The sequence below is a fragment of the Homarus americanus genome, unplaced genomic scaffold, assembly GCF_018991925.1.
Source record: "Homarus americanus isolate GMGI-L3 unplaced genomic scaffold, GMGI_Hamer_2.0 scaffold74, whole genome shotgun sequence".
NCBI lineage: Eukaryota > Metazoa > Arthropoda > Malacostraca > Decapoda > Nephropidae > Homarus > Homarus americanus.
In genome coordinates this window covers 699,286-717,348 of record NW_024716951.1, presented here as the reverse complement: position 1 = coordinate 717,348, position 18,063 = coordinate 699,286, and the positions used below count along the sequence as shown (strand labels likewise).

The 18,063-nt window shown below is 42.7% G+C and overlaps 2 protein-coding genes across 2 annotated transcripts in view; both read left to right on the top strand.

The window, feature by feature from the left end:
* Positions 1-2,039: 2,039 nt before the first annotated feature.
* LOC121858580 (endoglucanase A-like) lies at positions 2,040-11,938 on the top strand. The gene is made up of 15 exons (XM_042355070.1): positions 2,040-2,145; positions 3,260-3,408; positions 4,018-4,183; positions 4,917-4,999; positions 5,324-5,465; positions 5,591-5,686; positions 6,115-6,203; positions 6,580-6,673; positions 6,876-6,934; positions 7,603-7,721; positions 8,859-9,024; positions 9,233-9,400; positions 10,102-10,247; positions 10,467-10,572; positions 11,615-11,938. The coding sequence occupies exons 1-15, from the start codon at positions 2,085-2,087 to the stop codon at positions 11,720-11,722; spliced, it is 1,752 nt and encodes a 583-aa protein (XP_042211004.1). The 5' UTR covers positions 2,040-2,084; the 3' UTR covers positions 11,723-11,938.
* A 4,311-nt stretch (positions 11,939-16,249) lies between these two features.
* Positions 16,250-18,063, top strand: part of LOC121858581 (endoglucanase E-4-like) — a 20,918-nt gene continuing 19,104 nt past the window's right edge. The window contains exons 1-3 of the mRNA XM_042355072.1: positions 16,250-16,345; positions 17,193-17,338; positions 18,018-18,063. The exon at positions 18,018-18,063 is cut by the window's right edge and continues 120 nt beyond it. Of these exons, the coding sequence (XP_042211006.1) occupies positions 16,291-16,345; positions 17,193-17,338; positions 18,018-18,063 (247 nt within the window). The 5' untranslated portion in view covers positions 16,250-16,290. The remainder of the gene's footprint in view (positions 16,346-17,192; positions 17,339-18,017) is intronic.

Below are 18,063 nucleotides of genomic sequence, written 5' to 3'. Positions count from 1 at the left end.
TCTGTGTATATTAGTCCTCACTTTCCTTACTAATATCATCTTAATCTTTCATCTACATCCTATAGTTTACATCCCCACGTCTGCCAGTACACAACACTCTGTAATGCACAGAGGTTCATCACCGTGAGTAAGAGCGGAGTTACTGAGTCTTAAATAAGTTTTAGTTACGTATAAGTTCTTGCTGCAAGTAAATACATGTATATGACTTGTTAAGCACTCTTTTATGGAGCTCATTCTATATAATTTATTTTCTCCCAACTGATATTCCTACATACTTCTTTTACTTGGTCATTTTCTTGAAGACTAACGGATGGACTGTTCTTTGTTTGTGGTTATTGTTATATTATAAAAGAAGATGAATAAATTTTATCATTTGGTAATATTGCAGTCTACAGCTTGTGTCGCTTTATGTAAAAGAAAAATATCAAGAATGTCTCTTAATATCGCTGTAGTGTAGGTAAGCGTACCATGACAGGGGAACTTAGTCAGCTGGTGTGAAGCATCACTGAGTACGTTCGCACGGAGTCATCACTAACCTTGAGTCGGTCTACAAAGGACACTCATATCTTGCGTTCCCTCATTTACCTCGTTGCCCAATGCTAGTGTTCATGTGACAGTTCAAACCAATAACTGGAGTGTAGAACTCTCTTGGCGTTACGTTGAGGAGGAGGATTCATACCAATAAAACATCTTACACTATCCATGCTCTAACAGAACAATGTGAGGAAATATTTTTTTTCCAAAGACACACCGAGCTAAAAACTGTTAGTCATGACTTTACCCACTCGATGAAACAGTCTAAATCTATTCTGAAAGTGAATGACATAATATCTGGAAGGGATCACGACTGTTTTTGTTTTTTTCGCTACTTATAAGCTTACTAGCCGTTCAGGCGTTGGTCTTTCCAGTGTTAGTACAGGAGGAAACCGGGGAGCGAGACATCTGTGATAAGGGTGACTCTGGATAACACCATTCTCATGTGTGCCTGGACCAAGGCTCGAACCCTAGAGTTATTGGTGAGAGATTCACGTATACCGCTGAACCACCAACACCTCTATTGCTTCACCCCATTGTTTAACAAGACAAATGAAGACTAATCATTTTATTATTGACAGCCCCTTGCAAGGATATATTGACAAATAAATACCTTGGTAGTCAGGACAAACCTTATATCTTATTAACTAAAGAATATGAAGATTTAAATTTTGTTTAAGAAATTGGAGACATAAAGCAGTCCAAACACTTCAACAGTGCTTCCTAAAATCAACAAACAAATAATCTCTGTGCCAAAAACCCTCCAGGATTTAGAGGAAAAAAGGTAAGACCAAAATTTTCACGATTTTTGCTGAGGATAACATTAAGTGCTTATTGTCATCGTTAGATAAATGACGCTCGGGGAGTTCCATTAAGTATGACTGGAGTAATGTCCTACGAATACCAGATTTCTTTGACAGATGTGATAGAGATAGTGGAGCTTAACTAGCAACAGTGGGGAAGGTCTCCTTGAAAACTGTGATGACTCCGAAATACCGATCTCATTAACTGTATTTGAGATTCTTTAAAACTGTCATGGAGGATTTTGTTCCCTTCTTTGGAATATCTTCTTCCATGTCGCCTCGCCTCGTCAGTACAACTCAGAGAACATTTATAATTATAACAACCCCGTGGTGTAAGTCATGTGAGTCTGAAGCCACACGTTAGAACGGTTGAAATAGGATATAATTTTAATACAATTATCTCATATTTTATATCGTAGACGGTAGACACGAAAGCAAGAAAGTTTGGAGCTAGAGTATGTTTTTGTAATTTATACCATAAAATGTGGGATCTGGTCACTGTTACCTGCCAGACTTATCAAAGTTCTCATGGCTGAGTAACAAGTTATAGATAAAAATATTATTTTACCTTAATTGACGTCAGTTGTTGTCTGTCACCTGACGTTAATGATTACAATAGTGCAATTGACGTCACTAGTCATCCTCCTACTGACGTAATTCTATATGGGTAGCGTGGGAAGGCGAGTACCTGTATATCAACGGTGAGCTAGAGTCCTCCTCGCCACAGTCCCTCCAACCGCAGTCACAATGGGAGTCTTTGTGAAGATCCTCTTTCTGAGTCTTGCAAGTCTCGCTCTCCTCCAATCAGGTCAGTAATTGAAAATAGACTGCCTTGATGCTTAAAATATCTTTAGTTCATATTGCACCTTTTGGCAACTTCATCGGACAAATCCTTGGGTTTAAAAATTTCCCTATATTTATGCCTTCTGTCTTCATCTTCAATCGCCTTACGTTCCTTTCCAGATCATCTTTCTTGGCCTGTGTGCATTACCATTAGCTAACACTATTCATTAACAAATAACATACATGACAAGTGTAATGAACGTTGTTGGGTGAAAGATATTACAGTGTTCCTTTGTAAAGCATTTTTTTTCAGCAATTGTGAGTTAGTCACTATCTTATAAACATATTACTCCCTATAATAAAAGTAACTTAGAATAACAATAAATTCGTGTGAGCCTTGACCCTAGCGTCAGGAAGAAAGGCGAATCACAAATAAAAACACATTAACTGTCGTTTGCATGTGAGAATGGTCAGGAGAGATCCCAAATGACTAAATCACAAATCTTTAACAGACCAAACACACCTTTCGTCTGTAGGTATGGTGGAAGGTGATGTATATAACTATTGCCCCTCGTGTAACGAGGATGGCCGGCCCAAGGGCCACCAAGGCGTGAATTTGTTTAAGGTGTAGAAGCTGTCGCCAACACAACAACCACACCCTGAGCTAACGAACTGAGTGACCCAGTATCAAGGAATAGTCCGAGAAGACCTGACAACTCGTCAACTGCACAGGCTTAAGTCGATTAACATCCAGGTTCCCAATTATTACTGGGTAGACCATGGGAAATGGCGTAAAGAAACTTGCCCATAGTTTCACCCTGCCGGGGATCGAACTTGGGCTACTCACTTGCGAGGCGAGCATTCTGACCATTGCACCAAAGTTCACCGATCACGTAAATGATAAACCTTACAAACTTGTCTACCGGCAATGTATATGTTTGAAGGGTCATATATAAGATGTGACTAAAACACCTTTATATTTGTGGTTCTGGTGTGTGGGTTAAACATAACATAAAGTTCATACATCTGTTTATCTGTGGTGTGGCGCTCACATAAAAGCTAAAGTTAATACAGCTTCTTCATTGTGGTTCACAGGTGTGGGGTGGTCATATATATAATATACTAAATGTGTCCTACAGGTGTGGAAGGGAGCGACATGTGTGTGTGCTTCTCCATAAGGAGCGCGTGGAACGGCAACTACGACGCAGACTTTTCCGTCGTCGCCACCACCAGGTTCACCGGCCTCACCGTCCACCTCACTTTTGACATTCCCGTAGACTCTCTCACCGTGAGTACCATACCTGTCGGTCTGTCACTCTCTCTCCTCTTTCCTCTCTATTGTTATGTCACCGTCGACACCTTCATGCATAATATCCCCTCACCACCACTTCTACCTCCTCCTTAGTGCACTCCTTCCTTTTCACCAGTACTACCATCTTCCAACTACTACTACCACCCTCCATCACCTCCCTACCACACCTACCATCTCTTTCCACCACTACACCCTCCTCCCCTACCAACACTGCCACTACCTTTGACACCACTATTAATATCTGCTTTTACTCACCACCACCATTTATTGTATAGTAGATTGGCTTTAGAAAATTAGCCTGACATGGCGGATAAGAGCTTGAAATTTGGCATGAAGTTTTCATTGTGGAGCTACATGAAATATATATATATATATATATATATATATATATATATATATATATATATATATATATATATATATATATATATATATATATATATATATATATATATACTATATATATATATATATATGTAGGTTACTCAGGAGGGTGGCGACTCTGCTAGTACATATAACAAAATGTATCATTCCCTCCCTATTTAAAGCGGAACCAGACGTTAAGACAGCCATTCTTATCCCCAGTACTTCCAAGGAGATGTGGAGCAGGTGGACAGCACGCACTTCACCCTCACCGACGAAAGGTTCCACGCCGCTCCAGGAGACGAGGTCACGTTCGGGATCGAGGTCCACTACACAGACCAATCTCCAACCATCATCGACGTCGTCATGAACGGCGAGAACGTTTGTGGTGAGTGACTGAGTGAGTTAGGATCGTATGAGGAGTGAGAAAGAGGTCTTTAAGGATCCTACTTTCTTAATTATTAAGACATTAGGAGTTCTATAATCCTATAAAGAGTAATGCGTGAGAGAGCACTTAGAGGTCCTATATCCTCGTAATAACTGATAAATTCTTTCAATTCCCGCAGCTATAAAATGCGCCAAACGAAATTTGCAACAATATCAGTAATGAGAGCTTCTTTGCAACTTTGTATGGTCCTATGAGTCTTACCGTAAATCCCTCACTTAAAAGTCGTTGTAATATATATATTCCTATTATGGTCCTAGGAATATACCACATACCTCTCCCTTAAGCACCTACCTCTCCCTCCACCACCTACCTCTCCCTCCACCACCTACCTCTCCCTCCACCACCTACCTCTCCATTCACGACCTACCTCTCCCTTCACCACCTGCCTCGACGTTCACCACCTACCTCTCCCTTCACCACCTACCTCTCCCTCCACCACCTACCTCTCCCTTCACTCACCTACCTCTCCCTTCACCATCTACCTCTCCCTTCACCACCTACCTCTCCCTTCACCACCTACCTCTCCCTTCACCACCTACCTCTCCCTCCACCACCTGCCTCTCCCTTCACCACCTACCTCTCCCTTCACCACCTACCTCTCCCTTCACCACCTACCTCTCCCTTCACCACCTGCCTCGACGTTCACATTTTTTCTCTCCTTCATTCCCTACAGATGGATCAGGAGACTGGACAACTCCTACTAACATAGAAAACCCCTGTGATCAGACTGGTATGCTGCCCTACGACTATAGTCAGGTAACTGTGTGGCCAATTAACCGATTCTGAAATGGCCAGGTAGTATAAAGTTTACATTTTCAAACTTGAAGAGATTATAAAGACATTTGTAAGTCAATTATTGTTCGCGCATCACTGATCGTTTGTATATCCCTCATTGTTTACAAGTCCGTTATTGTTTGAAATTCATTTATTGTTCGTTACTCATTTATCGTATGTAAGTTAGTGAAGTAACAGCAGTAAATACTATATTTCTTGCCTACATTTTCAGCTTTTGAGACAATGTAAATACAGAGAGTTTCTGCCTTTTCTTGCCTTCTTATTTAATATGTTGTAACTGCTCAGGTGTTGTGCATGTCGTACGTGTTCTACGAGGCTCAGCGCTCAGGTAAACTGCCGGCTGATCAGAGAGTCACCTGGCGTGGAGACTCAGCCATGGGTGACGGCTCTGACGTGGGTCACGACCTTACTGGAGGCTACTACGACGGTGAGAGAGAGAGAGAGAGAGAGAGATTTTGTGCCATAAATTTGTTTCCAGTAAAAATATTATTATTTTTGTTTAAAGTTTTAGGACCGACAAGATTAAAAACAATTTTTACGTTTCTATATCAGCTGGTGACCACGTCAAGTTTGGCTTCCCGATGGCTTACACTGCCACCGTACTCTCCTGGGGACTTATAGACTTCGCCAAGGGACATGAGATTGCTGGTAAGAGCCCAGATAATATTATGAGGAAGGACACAATTGCCAAAGTTAGTAAAGTTACATACTATATATCACAGCACTATTTGGACTTTCTATAATGTGAAATTGGTAATGTTTCACTAGTATCCATCTCATTGATAACTATATAAGTGAAACAATATTAGTCATATATATTATTTAACAAATTGAGAAACCAACAACAGTGTCCAAAAAAATGCAACAATGTCGCATCCCCCAACATACTTATCTGTAATAGCCGAAATAAGAAAAAGTACACTTGTAGATAATTGTATCAAGATTGTTATCTGGTTATCCAATTGTATTACACATTTTTCAGAATTTTTTCCACGTAAGGTCGCACAACCAAAGGAATCAACCAATTAACAAATAAGTGGATCAACAAGTAAATTAATAAGTCATTCTCCTCACAGATCAGGTTGATTTTGGTCGTGCGGCGGTCAAGTGGGCTACAGACTACTTCCTGAAGGCCTACACTGACCACTATGAGCTTTACGGCCAGGTGAATTGTTATTTATTTACCCTGTGACCCGGAGAGTAATAATTGTAAGTAACACGCACGCACACACACACACACACACACGCACGCCATCTACTGTTAAAATAATAAACAGCTCCTGATTTATTCACTGTACAGCCCTGTAAATGTATTGGACGTATATCATTATGTCTAAATCACATGTAAGTTTGTATATTTTCAGCCACCGGCGGCAACTCTATTAATAAACCGTTTATTATTATTATTATTCTTATTACACACACACACACACAAACCCTTTCCCGTATCGTGATAATTCCTTCAAAATACAGTATAAGTAATGCATTTACTGATAACATGTTAATATGAAAAACTAACACAGCCACTTTATAATCGACAGGTGGGTAAGGGGCAGGTGGACCATAACTACTGGGGACGGCCTGAAGATATGACCATGGAGCGACCTGCCTATAAGATCGACGCTAGCGCTCCAGGTAAATAAGTAAATAATTTGTCCGGTAAGTGATTGACTCATGGAGTAAGTGATCAGATGAAAGATTCATGTAGTGATAAATTTCTCCGAGGCTGACTCAAATGTTTCCAGTTACTTTAGTGTATTCATGGCTATTGGCGAGGTGTGATCTCTGCTGGGAAGAGTGAGAGAGAAAAATGCAAACCCACCTCCCTCTCCCGCAGGATCTGACCTGGCCGCCGAGACCGCCGCCGCCCTCGCCGCCGCCTCCATGGTTTTCCAAGTACTGTCGTCTTCTCTTGACTCACCGACACTCTGTCATAGATCTTGGGACATTTACTGCATGGATATTCACAACTCTCTTGGCTAGAAATCGTCCAGTCCAAAATGTCCAAAATTATATACTCAAGTTCTTCACGTTCATAAACAAAAGATCTAATGCTAAATAATAAAAGCCAAATTGCTTAAGTCCGAAAAGTTCAAATTTAACACTTTCACTCAAGTCCTTTCGACTTCGGCATCAGTTTTAATGCTAAACTTTGATTATCACACTTAAACAAGTATCTGTTTATGTTGTAATTTATAATTAAACTGAGCTTGGATGTCACCTTATGTGTCCATTTGCCCAGCTTCCTCCCTGGTTTCTACCTCTCTGTCTCCCTACCTCCATAGTTGCCTGCCTCTCTCCCTCGCTAGTACCTACCTCCCTAGTTCCTACCTACTTGTCTCCCTTCTTCCCTAGTTCCTACCTACTTGTCTCCCTCCCTTCCTGCCCTCTCCCCCATCATTATTACTCTTCCTTCCTTCCCTCTATGTACCCCTCACTTGCCATTTTCTTCCCTTCCCACTCACTTAATTCCTACCTACCTGAACATATCCTTCACCCTGCATCCTATTCTCCTTTCCTTCGCTCTTTCCTCTCTCACTCACCACCTCCTTATGCTTGGCCAGGAAGTGGACAGTGCATACTCCTCGAAGATGCTTACGGTGGCCAAGGAACTGTACGCCTTCGCTGATGAGGACCGTGAGGTGTACAGCAACTCCATCACCGACGCGGCAGACTTCTACAAGTACTGTACATTCCTGTTGCTTCGGTGCTGTCCAATGTCCATGCTTCAGTAGACAGATAGTTTCAGGAGAAAAATAACTATAATAATACTCGGTCAACTGTAACTAAATTCCATACACAAGTTGTATATATACTGTTGATTCGTCCTATCAATTCTGGTTTCGGGCAGAGAACAGACATTCAGCTAATGAATCATGATACTTTTTTTTCTCTGTTAGGTATATCGCTCTTCTCATGGTTCTCTCTCTATCTCTTGCTTTATTTATTTACGTGTGTTTGGACATGTCTGTTTCTTTCTCCCTCTCTATTCTTTCTTTATATTTGCTTTTCTCTTTTGTACTTTGATAATTTACTCGGTATATCTTTTATATGGACTATCAATTCGGGCAACAATGAGTTTGTAGCTATTAAATGAGAGAGAGAGAGAGAGAGAGAGAGAGAGAGAGAGAGAGAGAGAGAGAGTTTGCCATGACCACCTATACCACTTTCAAATAGTATTACATTATGACATGACTACCTACATCATCTTCAGATACTATTACATAATGACATGACTACCTACACCACCTTCAGATAGTGACACATGGTGACGTGACCACCTACACCACCTTCAGATAGTGACACATGGTGACGTGACCACCTACACCACCTTCAGATAGTGACACATGATGACGTGACCATCTACACCACCTTCAGATAGTGACGCTTACTGACGTGACCACCTACACCACCTTCAGATAGTGACGCTTACTGACGTGACCACCTACACCGCCTTTAGATAGTGACACTTACTGACGTGACCACTTACACCACCTTCAGATAGTGACACATGGTGACGTGACCACCTACACCACCTTCAGATAGTGACGCTTACTGACGTGACCACCTACACCGCCTTTAGATAGTGACACTTACTAACGTGACCACTTGCACCACCTTCAGATAGTGACACATGGTGACGTGACCACCTACACCGCCTTTAGATAGTGACGCTTACTGACGTGACCACCTACACCACCTTCAGATAGTGACACATGATGTCGTGACCACCTACACCACCTTCAGATAGTGGCACATGATGACGTGACCAACTACACCACCTTCAGATAGTGGCACATGATGACATGACCACCTACAGGTCGTGGAGCGGGTACGGGGATGAGCTGTGTTGGGGAGCTCTCTGGCTCTACCGTGCTACAGGCAACGAGGCATACCTAACAAAGGCCCGTGCCGCGTGGGACGAGTTTGACCTGGGTACTGATGCCATTCAGTTCTCTTGGGACGACAAGAGGGCCGGCTGTTATGTATGTTGATATCAAAGATAATTGTTTTTATTAATTAACTACATGCCTTCATCCAAACTTATCCTTGTTCACAATGAAAGTTAAAAGTTAAATGTTCTCCTGTGGTGATTGCAGCAACATTTATTTATCTTTCTTGTTTTGTCGATTTATGCACTGTGGTAACGGGGAGGGTTTAGCTCACAACACCCACGTGTCTTCGCTTCTTCAGTGCTTGTTCACCTTGCTGGACAAGGACTCAAAAGAATACCAGCAGTCCCTGGAGAACTTCCTGGACTACTTGATGAACGACGCGCCCTACACACCCCAGGGCATGGTCTTCCTCGACATGTGGGGAGCCAACAGACACTGTGCCAACGTCGCCTACATCGCTCTCTGGGTAAGTTAATGACCTGCTTTAAATAAATAAAATATTGCACAAGGAATGAACAGAAGCTAACGAAAGGATTATTTCCATAACGTGTGTTAACGTATGGTTGTTTAAGTAACTCTTAATAATGCAAATCACTATTTGGTACTATATCATTTCGATGTTGACTATACAGTATGTTATTTTTCTAATGTTCGCCAAATATATTTTAAAAGCTCATTGAGGTGGATAAATGTTTGTTGTTACGACTTTCAGTAAGGTAATCATTCGGTTGAATCTTTTACCAATTTTAAAGAAGGGACTTTTAATAACTTACATTGATTACTTACAATAATGTTAAGATAAAACATTTTTGAAACCATGTTTCGAAAATTTATACTCATTCCACTTGTTTATACCATGAAAAAGACTAAGCTTTCAGTTACATTAGCTTACACTTTTCATGTTTTTAACACACAACAAAGAGATCATTCAAGAAGGTTCCACATTCGGTTTCATACTCTGAATTTTATTTTTAAATGTTTGCATATTAAATCTATTTGAGAACATGAAAAAAATAAGTTTTGGTGCTAAAATAATCAAATAATGAACTCGTCTGTACCACAGACTGAACATTTGTTGCTTTATATTTACAAAGTTTTGGTTGTGAAAAAGTAGGAAGGTTTGCTGTTGCTATGTTACCAAGGCCCGCGTGTACCTTCCTCATGCAGGCTGCCCAGTACGGCGATCAGTCCAAGAGCGACAAGTACCGGGAGTGGGCCCAGGGCCAGATCAATATCTTGCTGGGAGACTCTGGTCATTCCTTCGTTGTGGGTTATGGCGTGGATCCACCTGCCAGGCCTCACCACCGCTCCAGGTACTTAACACACACACGCATCACTACATATAACACCATCCATCATCACTACATATAACACCATCCATCATCACTACATATAACACCATCCATCATCACTACAGATCGGTAAAGTAGTTTCCGAGATTCTCGTGCGGACACATACACAAACAGATATACTTCTTTGTTTTATATAGATAGATAGATGAGTAACCTCTGACATGTGACTCCGTTTTGCAGCTCCTGCCCGTGGCCTCCAGCATCCTGCACTGACGGGTGGGCCCAACAACAACCAGGACCAAACCCTCACACCCTCTTCGGCGCCCTTGTTGGAGGTCCTTCCAAGGTCCGATTCCATGTGACTTCGATTTTAAGTTCTCTTAACTTGGAGTGGATACCGCTCTCGCATCCTATCCTATGGGTAGCTGGTATGAAAACGCAGCACTCCCAAGTCAGTCAGCTATAAATGGTTACCAAAGTTTACAAGCTGAGGAAATGAACGGCGGTCAAGGGCAATGCTTGAAATGCTACCCCTTATGTACTAAAGGCTTGGTATCCTGTGTGCTGTTTTCACATTGTCAATTCTTTTGACTTAAGCCATCCCACTTGAGATTAACCTTTAAATTATCCTTATTTAAGACATGCCATAACAGACTGTCACTAAGATATCATTAAACCTTCAGATCACATTATTTTCCACCATCCATAAAAATAATTCTACAAATTAATTTTTAATCATTAAGTCCTCAAAACTCATCTTCTTTAATTAGTGTTATGTAGCTAACAACACTATACACCCTCCCCCCTCCCATGCCAAAGGTGAAACCCCATATAAAAATCACGTTTAAATTGGGAGTGGGGTTGACTCCGAAGGATCCCACCCTCGCCTAAAAGTGATACCTGCATAGAAGTCAGTGTATTGCAAGTGATAGTTTAGATGATGCGGTGTTGATAGTGTACTGGAAGCAGTATAGATGATAGGGTAATGGATAATATGTAGATAGTGGAAGTGATGTAGTAGATAATACTGTAGGGAAGTAGAGTATGCGATATTGTAGTCACGCACAGAGGCTATAAGCAGCCCCTCAGAAAAAGTAAAAATACCCCCTGTAATAATAAAGATATATTAAAAATCAGGCAATGCCGAGTACCTCAGTTAGTTTGACATATTTCTGTTTCAAGATTTATATTTCAAAGCAATGAACCGGAAACATATAAAACAGGTATTATTTTAATTATGTACTTGAGTTAAAGCTAGCATCTATTTGTTTACCATATTTTTTTAACATAATTATAAAATCTCACCCTCTGATGAGCGTTAAAAATAGCATAATGAGGTGTATTCTCGAACCTGAGTGGGAGCTTCATCACTGTGTTTCTCCCCGCAGGACGGCACCTACTCCGACGACCGCAATGACTACGTGCACAATGAGGTCGCCTGTGACTACAACGCCGCCTTCACTGGGGCTATCGCTGCCTTGGTTGAGCTCAACTAGACGATCAAGACGATGTTGGATAAGCTGTATTAAACAAAATAGGGACGATTTACCGATTACACTCGGCAGCAAATTTTAAAACAAATATCCGTAACATGGTTCAGAGTAGCTTCCCTTTGGTAATTTTGAGGTGCTGATTTCAAATCTGGCAATAAAAATTCTCTGGCACGTACAGTTTATTTGTTATACAAAAATTAAATCTTACAAATACAAAAACTGAAAAATATTATTTTTCCTGTTATTCCTGTTACTTTTTTCCACGTCACCACAATAAAATTCAATAAAGAATGAAAACAATCACAAGAAGACACAAGAAGTATTACATTAGCCACTGTAGGGCATTTGTTATTTTATTTCATCCTTTTATGTGTTGTGTTGTCCTTCGATTGTAAACACCAGCAATAGTCCCCCATCATGGCCGGGTCCCCTCTACCCTGGGACCTCTCCTCCATACGTTTAATGTCCTGATGAAATCGCTCTCCCTGTTCATCACTAACCGGCCCAGATTCTCAGGAGAAAGGTCCAAGTGCGAGTGTAGGAGGTGGACCTTCAGGGACATCTTGCATCCTAAGTTTTTGGATTTTTTTTTAAGAGTTCTTCTACAAGTTGGCAATAGTTTTCTTTCTTCTTGTTTCTAAGAAACACCATGACTACAGATGTGAAGGATTTCCATTCAGTTGGCTCATTTTCATTCAGTTTGTTTTCAAAGTCGTCATCACGAAGTAACTTTCTTGCCTGTGGGCCAACAAAGATACCCTCTTTGTCTTTAGCATCACTGAGCTGTGGGAATTTTCCCCTCAAGTACTCGAACCCATCACCTTGTTTGGCCATAGCCTTCACAAAATTCTTCATTAGTTCCAACTTGATGTGTAAAGGAGGTAGAAGTACATCGTTTGGATCTACCAGGGGAGTATATTTAACGTTGCATTTACCTGGAACAAACTCTTCTCTCTTCGGCCAGTCCTTTGTGTTGCAGTGTTTTTCTGTTGCTCCGCTGTGCCATAAACACAGAAAAACAGTAATATTTCGTGACCCTCCTTGAAGGTCCAGTAGAAGGGCTATTACCTTCAAATCGCCACAGATCTGCCATCTTTACTCCTTGTATTTGACAGCGGTCAGTATTTTCTCCATACACTGCCCTATCTAACCCCTATCTGAGATCGAATGAGACTTACGTGTTATACTGCAATAGCGCAACACAGGTGACTAGACCACGTGACCGTTTTTGTGGACCGACGCTTTCCCGTGATTGAGGAGCAACCAGCCTCGCGCTTCCCCAAGGCGTTAGCTTAGGCCTAGGTGACATATTTTCCGCCTAACTAATAACTTTCTTGGACACCTGTAACATTATTCAGACTGATAAACGACCTATAATAATTTCAACTTTAATAATAGTCCCTTACCTTCATTATTAATTCGGCAAACTACATTCAATATCGTATAGGCCTAGTTCCAAAAGCTCTCACTACGGGCAGGCACGCTCTCCTCCTCAGTCGACCTTGAAAGCTCAGTATCGCCCATGGCGCGGCGTTTGAAATTACACAGAATTTCTGAATATTACATATATATATATATATATATATATATATATATATATATATATATATATATATATATATATATATATATATATATATATATATATATATATATATATATATATATATATTTATTTATCTATTTATTTATTTGTGTGTGTGTTTGTGTGTGTGTAAATATACAATAAATACATGTATACATATACAGATATCACCCATAATTGTACACACACGTTTTAATAAACATATCGGTATGTATTTTGATTTCCGACAGTACTCATCTAGTAGTTCCCCTGGCATCAGTAGTGATACCTTCACTGGTTAGAGATGTGATGCGAGGGATGATAAGATACGACCAGGCGTGGGAAGGTGCATGGTGTACTGTATGTCAGTAGGTGGAGGTGTGAGAAGGTGCATGGTGTACTGTATGTCAGTAGGTGGAGGCCTTCCATCCTTTCCCCACCTTAACCTAAAGAAAAAAAAAAAAAATGGGTTGTCAGACCACAGCTTACATCTCAGAAACAGTCCAGATCTGACCTCACATTAGCCAGGTCAAATGTAACCCTCGCAGCCCAAGTCAAGGGGCCACAAATCAACCAGAGCCTCTCATGTCACACGGCCCCACCAACGATGTTAACAGGCAAGCATTCATCACAAGATTCCTCCAATATATACAACAACTTTAGTCTCAGAAAAAGTCCAGACCTGACCCTACATTAGCGAGGTCAAATGTAAGGAGACCCTCCTCCGCCCCCCCCCCCTATCAGCTCAACCTGACGGCTCGTCTCCCAGTATATAGGACATCGTAGTCCTCCCTCAAGAGAGAGTGTCTTGTAGCCAAGAAGGGCCAGCAACACGACCCCAGTCCCGCTCGAAAGAAGTCAGACAGAGAGGGCCGGAGGCAGCCGCCTCCGGTCGGGAGCGAGACTTCCCTCCGGTGCCCAGCTAAGCAGTCTCCCATAGAGACAACCCAGGACCACCTGCTAGGCCTTCCCCAGGTCACGTGAGTTTTTGTCAGAGCTTTCCATGGGATGAGTTACTTACGTGGGAAGTGTATTCATTTCATGTTCGTGTCCGAGAATCAGTGTCTAGTAACGTAATATGATGTCCTAGTAACGTAAATATAATGTCCTAGTAACTTCGATAGAAAGTGTTATTAATGTGTCCATGTCATTGTCGTAATTAATAAACAGTTGTAACGAAGCGGTGTTTGAGAAGTCGTCCTTAAGAAGTAATAAAAGTGTGTTAACGTATAAGATAAGATAAGTGTAGTGACAGACCAAATAACTAACACCGGCCACGCTACCAAAAGTCTTCATCTCTTTACATTTCCCTTACTATAAATATTCTACCTATATGTAATCTTCTTCTTGTGATTTTGTCTCATTATAGTGGGAAGGTGCATGGTGTACTGTGCGTCAGTAGGTGGGGGCATGGGAAGGTGCATGGTGTACTGTGCGTCAGTAGGTGGGGGCGTGGGAAGGTGCATGGTGTACTGTTGCGTCAGTAGGTGAAGGTGCATGGTGTACTGTGCGTCAGTAGGTGCGTCATGTGTACTGTGCGTGGGGGCGTGGGAAGGTGCATGGTGTACTGTGCGTCAGGTGCATGGTGTACTGTGCATCAGTAGGTGGGGCGTGGGAAGGTGCATGGTGTACTGTGCGTCAGTAGGTGGGGCGTGGGAAGGTGCATGGTGTACTGTACGTCAGTAGGTGGGGGCATGGGAAGGTGCATGGTGTACTGTGCGTCAGTAGGTGGGGGGCATGGGAAGGTGCATGGTGTACTGTACGTCAGTAGGTGGGGCGTGGGAAGGGCATGGTGTACTGTGCGTCAGTAGGTGGGGGGCATGGGAAGGTGCATGGTGTACTGTGCGTCAGTAGGTGGGGGCATGGGAAGGTGCATGGTGTACTGTGCGTCAGTAGGTGGGGGCATGGGAAGGTGCATGGTGTACTGTGCGTCAGTAGGTGGGGGCGTGGAAGGTGCATGGTGTACTGTGCGTCAGTAGGTGGGGGCGTGGGAAGGGGCATGGTGTACTGTGCGTCAGTAGGTGGGGGCATGGGAAGGTGCATGGTGTACTGTACGTCAGTAGGTGGGGGCATGGGAAGGTGCATGGTGTACTGTGCGTCAGTAGGTGGGGCGTGGGAAGGGGCATGGTGTACTGTGCGTCAGTAGGTGGGGGGGCATGGGAAGGTGCATGGTGTACTGTACGTCAGTAGGTGGGGGCGTGGAAGGTGCATGGTGTACTGTGCGTCAGTAGGTGGGGCGGAAGGTGCATGGTGTACTGTGCGTCAGTAGGTGGGGCATGGGAAGGTGCATGGTGTACTGTACGTCAGTAGGTGGGGCGTGGAAGGTATGGTGTACTGTGCGTCAGTAGGTGGGGGCATGGGAAGGTGCATGGTGTACTGTGCGTCAGTGGTGGGGGCATGGGAAGGTGCATGGTGTACTGTGCGTCAGTAGGTGGGGCGTGGGAAGGTGCATGGGGGTCTGGAAGGTGCATGTACTGTGCGTCAGTAGGTGGGGGCGTGGGAAGGTGCATGGTGTACTGTACGTCAGTAGGTGGGGCATGGGAAGGTGCATGGTGTACTGTGCGTCAGTAGGTGGGGCGTGGAAGGTGCATGGTACTGTGCGTCAGTAGGTGGGGGGCGTGGAAGGTGCATGGTGTACTGTGCGTCAGTAGGTGGGGCGTGGGAAGGTGCATGGTGTACTGTGCGTCAGTAGGTGGGGCGGGAAGGTGCATGGTGTACTGTGCGTCAGTAGGTGGGGCGTGGAAGGTGCATGGTGTACTGTGCGTCAGTAGGTGGGGCGTGGGAAGGCATGGTGTACTGTGCGTCAGTAGGTGGGGGCGTGCATGGTGTACTGTACGTCAGTAGGTGGGGGCATGGGAAGGTGCATGGTGTACTGTGCGTCAGTAGGTGGGGGCGTGGGAAGGTGCATGGTGTACTGTGCGTCAGTAGGTGGGGGCGTGGGAAGGTGTTTTGGGTATATCAGTGTTAAGGTTGCGCCCTCCGCTCCACAGTCTCTCCTTCCGCAGCCATGATGGGAGTCTTCGTAAAGACCTTCCTTCTGTGCCTCACTCTCTTCCACACAGGTATTGCCTCACCTACTGTACCTCACTCTCTTCCATACAGGTATTGCCTTACCTCTGGGGCCTCACCCTCCTCCACAAGAGTGCTGCCTCACCTCCCATTGTACCACCAAGTCAAACTTCTGTTTTGAAAAGAGCCTCTCCTATTTTTTACATCACTACCACGCTAATAAAGCTGTTTTTCCGAAGCTTGCTTCCTTTTATCGGTATTCTACTCGGCATCTCTACCCAGACGCGTTATTTGCTACTTATCACCAGTACAGTACACTGTAGGGACCTCACACACTTGATTATTACTCTTTTCCTGTTTAATTACTATCTCCTTTTCTGCACTCGTCTTTCTCCATGAATCCTCTAGCTGATCAATTGCAGGAGATACACCTTTAACTTCAACTAAGGTTTATCTAGGAGAGACTAATAAAGCTATTGTATACTAGGCCCAGAATCGGGTGCTTCCATTCACTACCTCTTTAGTAATGGTGTAACAGCCTCGTCACCTGTCATCTTCAACTCATTCGCGAGGGTGAGAGTGATGTAGTAAACGAGGCGAATTGAAACAGTATATATTGCCCCCAAAAGCTACATATATGAATTATACATTACTAATAATAATAACCTGAGTGAGTTTTTTATAGCTCTATCTCATGAAAAGGCATTCGATAAACCCGTTTTGATTTAAGATTTATACAGTGATGAGTATAATAATATGATTTATAACCAGTACACTGTGGATAGTTAGGACACTTTCATAAACAAAAGCAACAATTAACACATAGCACAGATTAAGCTAATTCATATTTTTTTAGTTAGTTCACAACTAGATTCTTAACACATGTGGTGTATACTACAGGTTGGGGGGCGGAAGAATGTGCGGTGGTTACGAGAGAGTACGAGTGGGATGGCAACTACAATGCCCAGTTCAAGATCCAGACTACCGTGCCCTTCACCGGCTTTACCATCCACCTCACCTTCGATAACCCCGTCGACTCCATTGATGTAGGAGCTCCTTGTCCTTCACTGTTCCTTTTATTGTGGAAGTTGTATAATGTGTCCTGGTTGTTGTGAGAAGGAAGGGTGGAATTTAAACATTCTGAAATTTTTGCTATTGCTATTACCATACCAATGATTCCCTGTGTCATCTACTGTTGCTTTAATGGATTAGTTCATTCAAAAGTCCACTTATTAAGTTTTAGTGCTAGCGGTTGCAAAGCATCAAATGGAGCCATTTTTCCACGGTGATTGCAGCTCCAAATCATTGTCTCTTTCTACAGTGATTATCGAAGTTAGACAGTAACGATTCTAGTTCATCTGAAACTCGAACTTTTGTGACATCTCAACTTTCATTTTTTTTTAACCTAGCCACTTCTTTAAGTTGACCAAATTTTCATAATTAATCGTCTGCTCTTATACATATTTAACTATACGAGAAACGTTCAAGAAATATTGTTTTCCTTGGCTGTTATATCTTTGTAAGTCTGCATGGAAGATTTAAATTTAGCCTTATTCATTTGCATTTCATATTCTATTATTACTAGTATCATTGCAAGGTATTTTCAGGATTTTCAGCATGTGGCCGCACTATTACCTTACTTCTATGTTACACTGTTCACGTTCATAATGCAATAACAGGTGAAGAGAGTTCGAGTTGTCTTAAATCATGTTAACTGTGTTGCAGTACTACACTGGTCAAGTAGAGAAGGAAGACGACACTCATTTCACCC

Bases quoted from the DNA above. Each gene is read 5' to 3' on its own strand.
- LOC121858580 (XM_042355070.1), top strand. From the start codon at position 2,085: ATGGGAGTCTTTGTGAAGATCCTCTTTCTGAGTCTTGCAAGTCTCGCT. The intron at 5,466-5,590 runs GTGAGAGAGAGA...TTTCTATATCAG, and splicing joins TACTGGAGGCTACTACGACG to CTGGTGACCACGTCAAGTTT. The intron at 5,687-6,114 runs GTAAGAGCCCAG...TTCTCCTCACAG, and splicing joins CAAGGGACATGAGATTGCTG to ATCAGGTTGATTTTGGTCGT.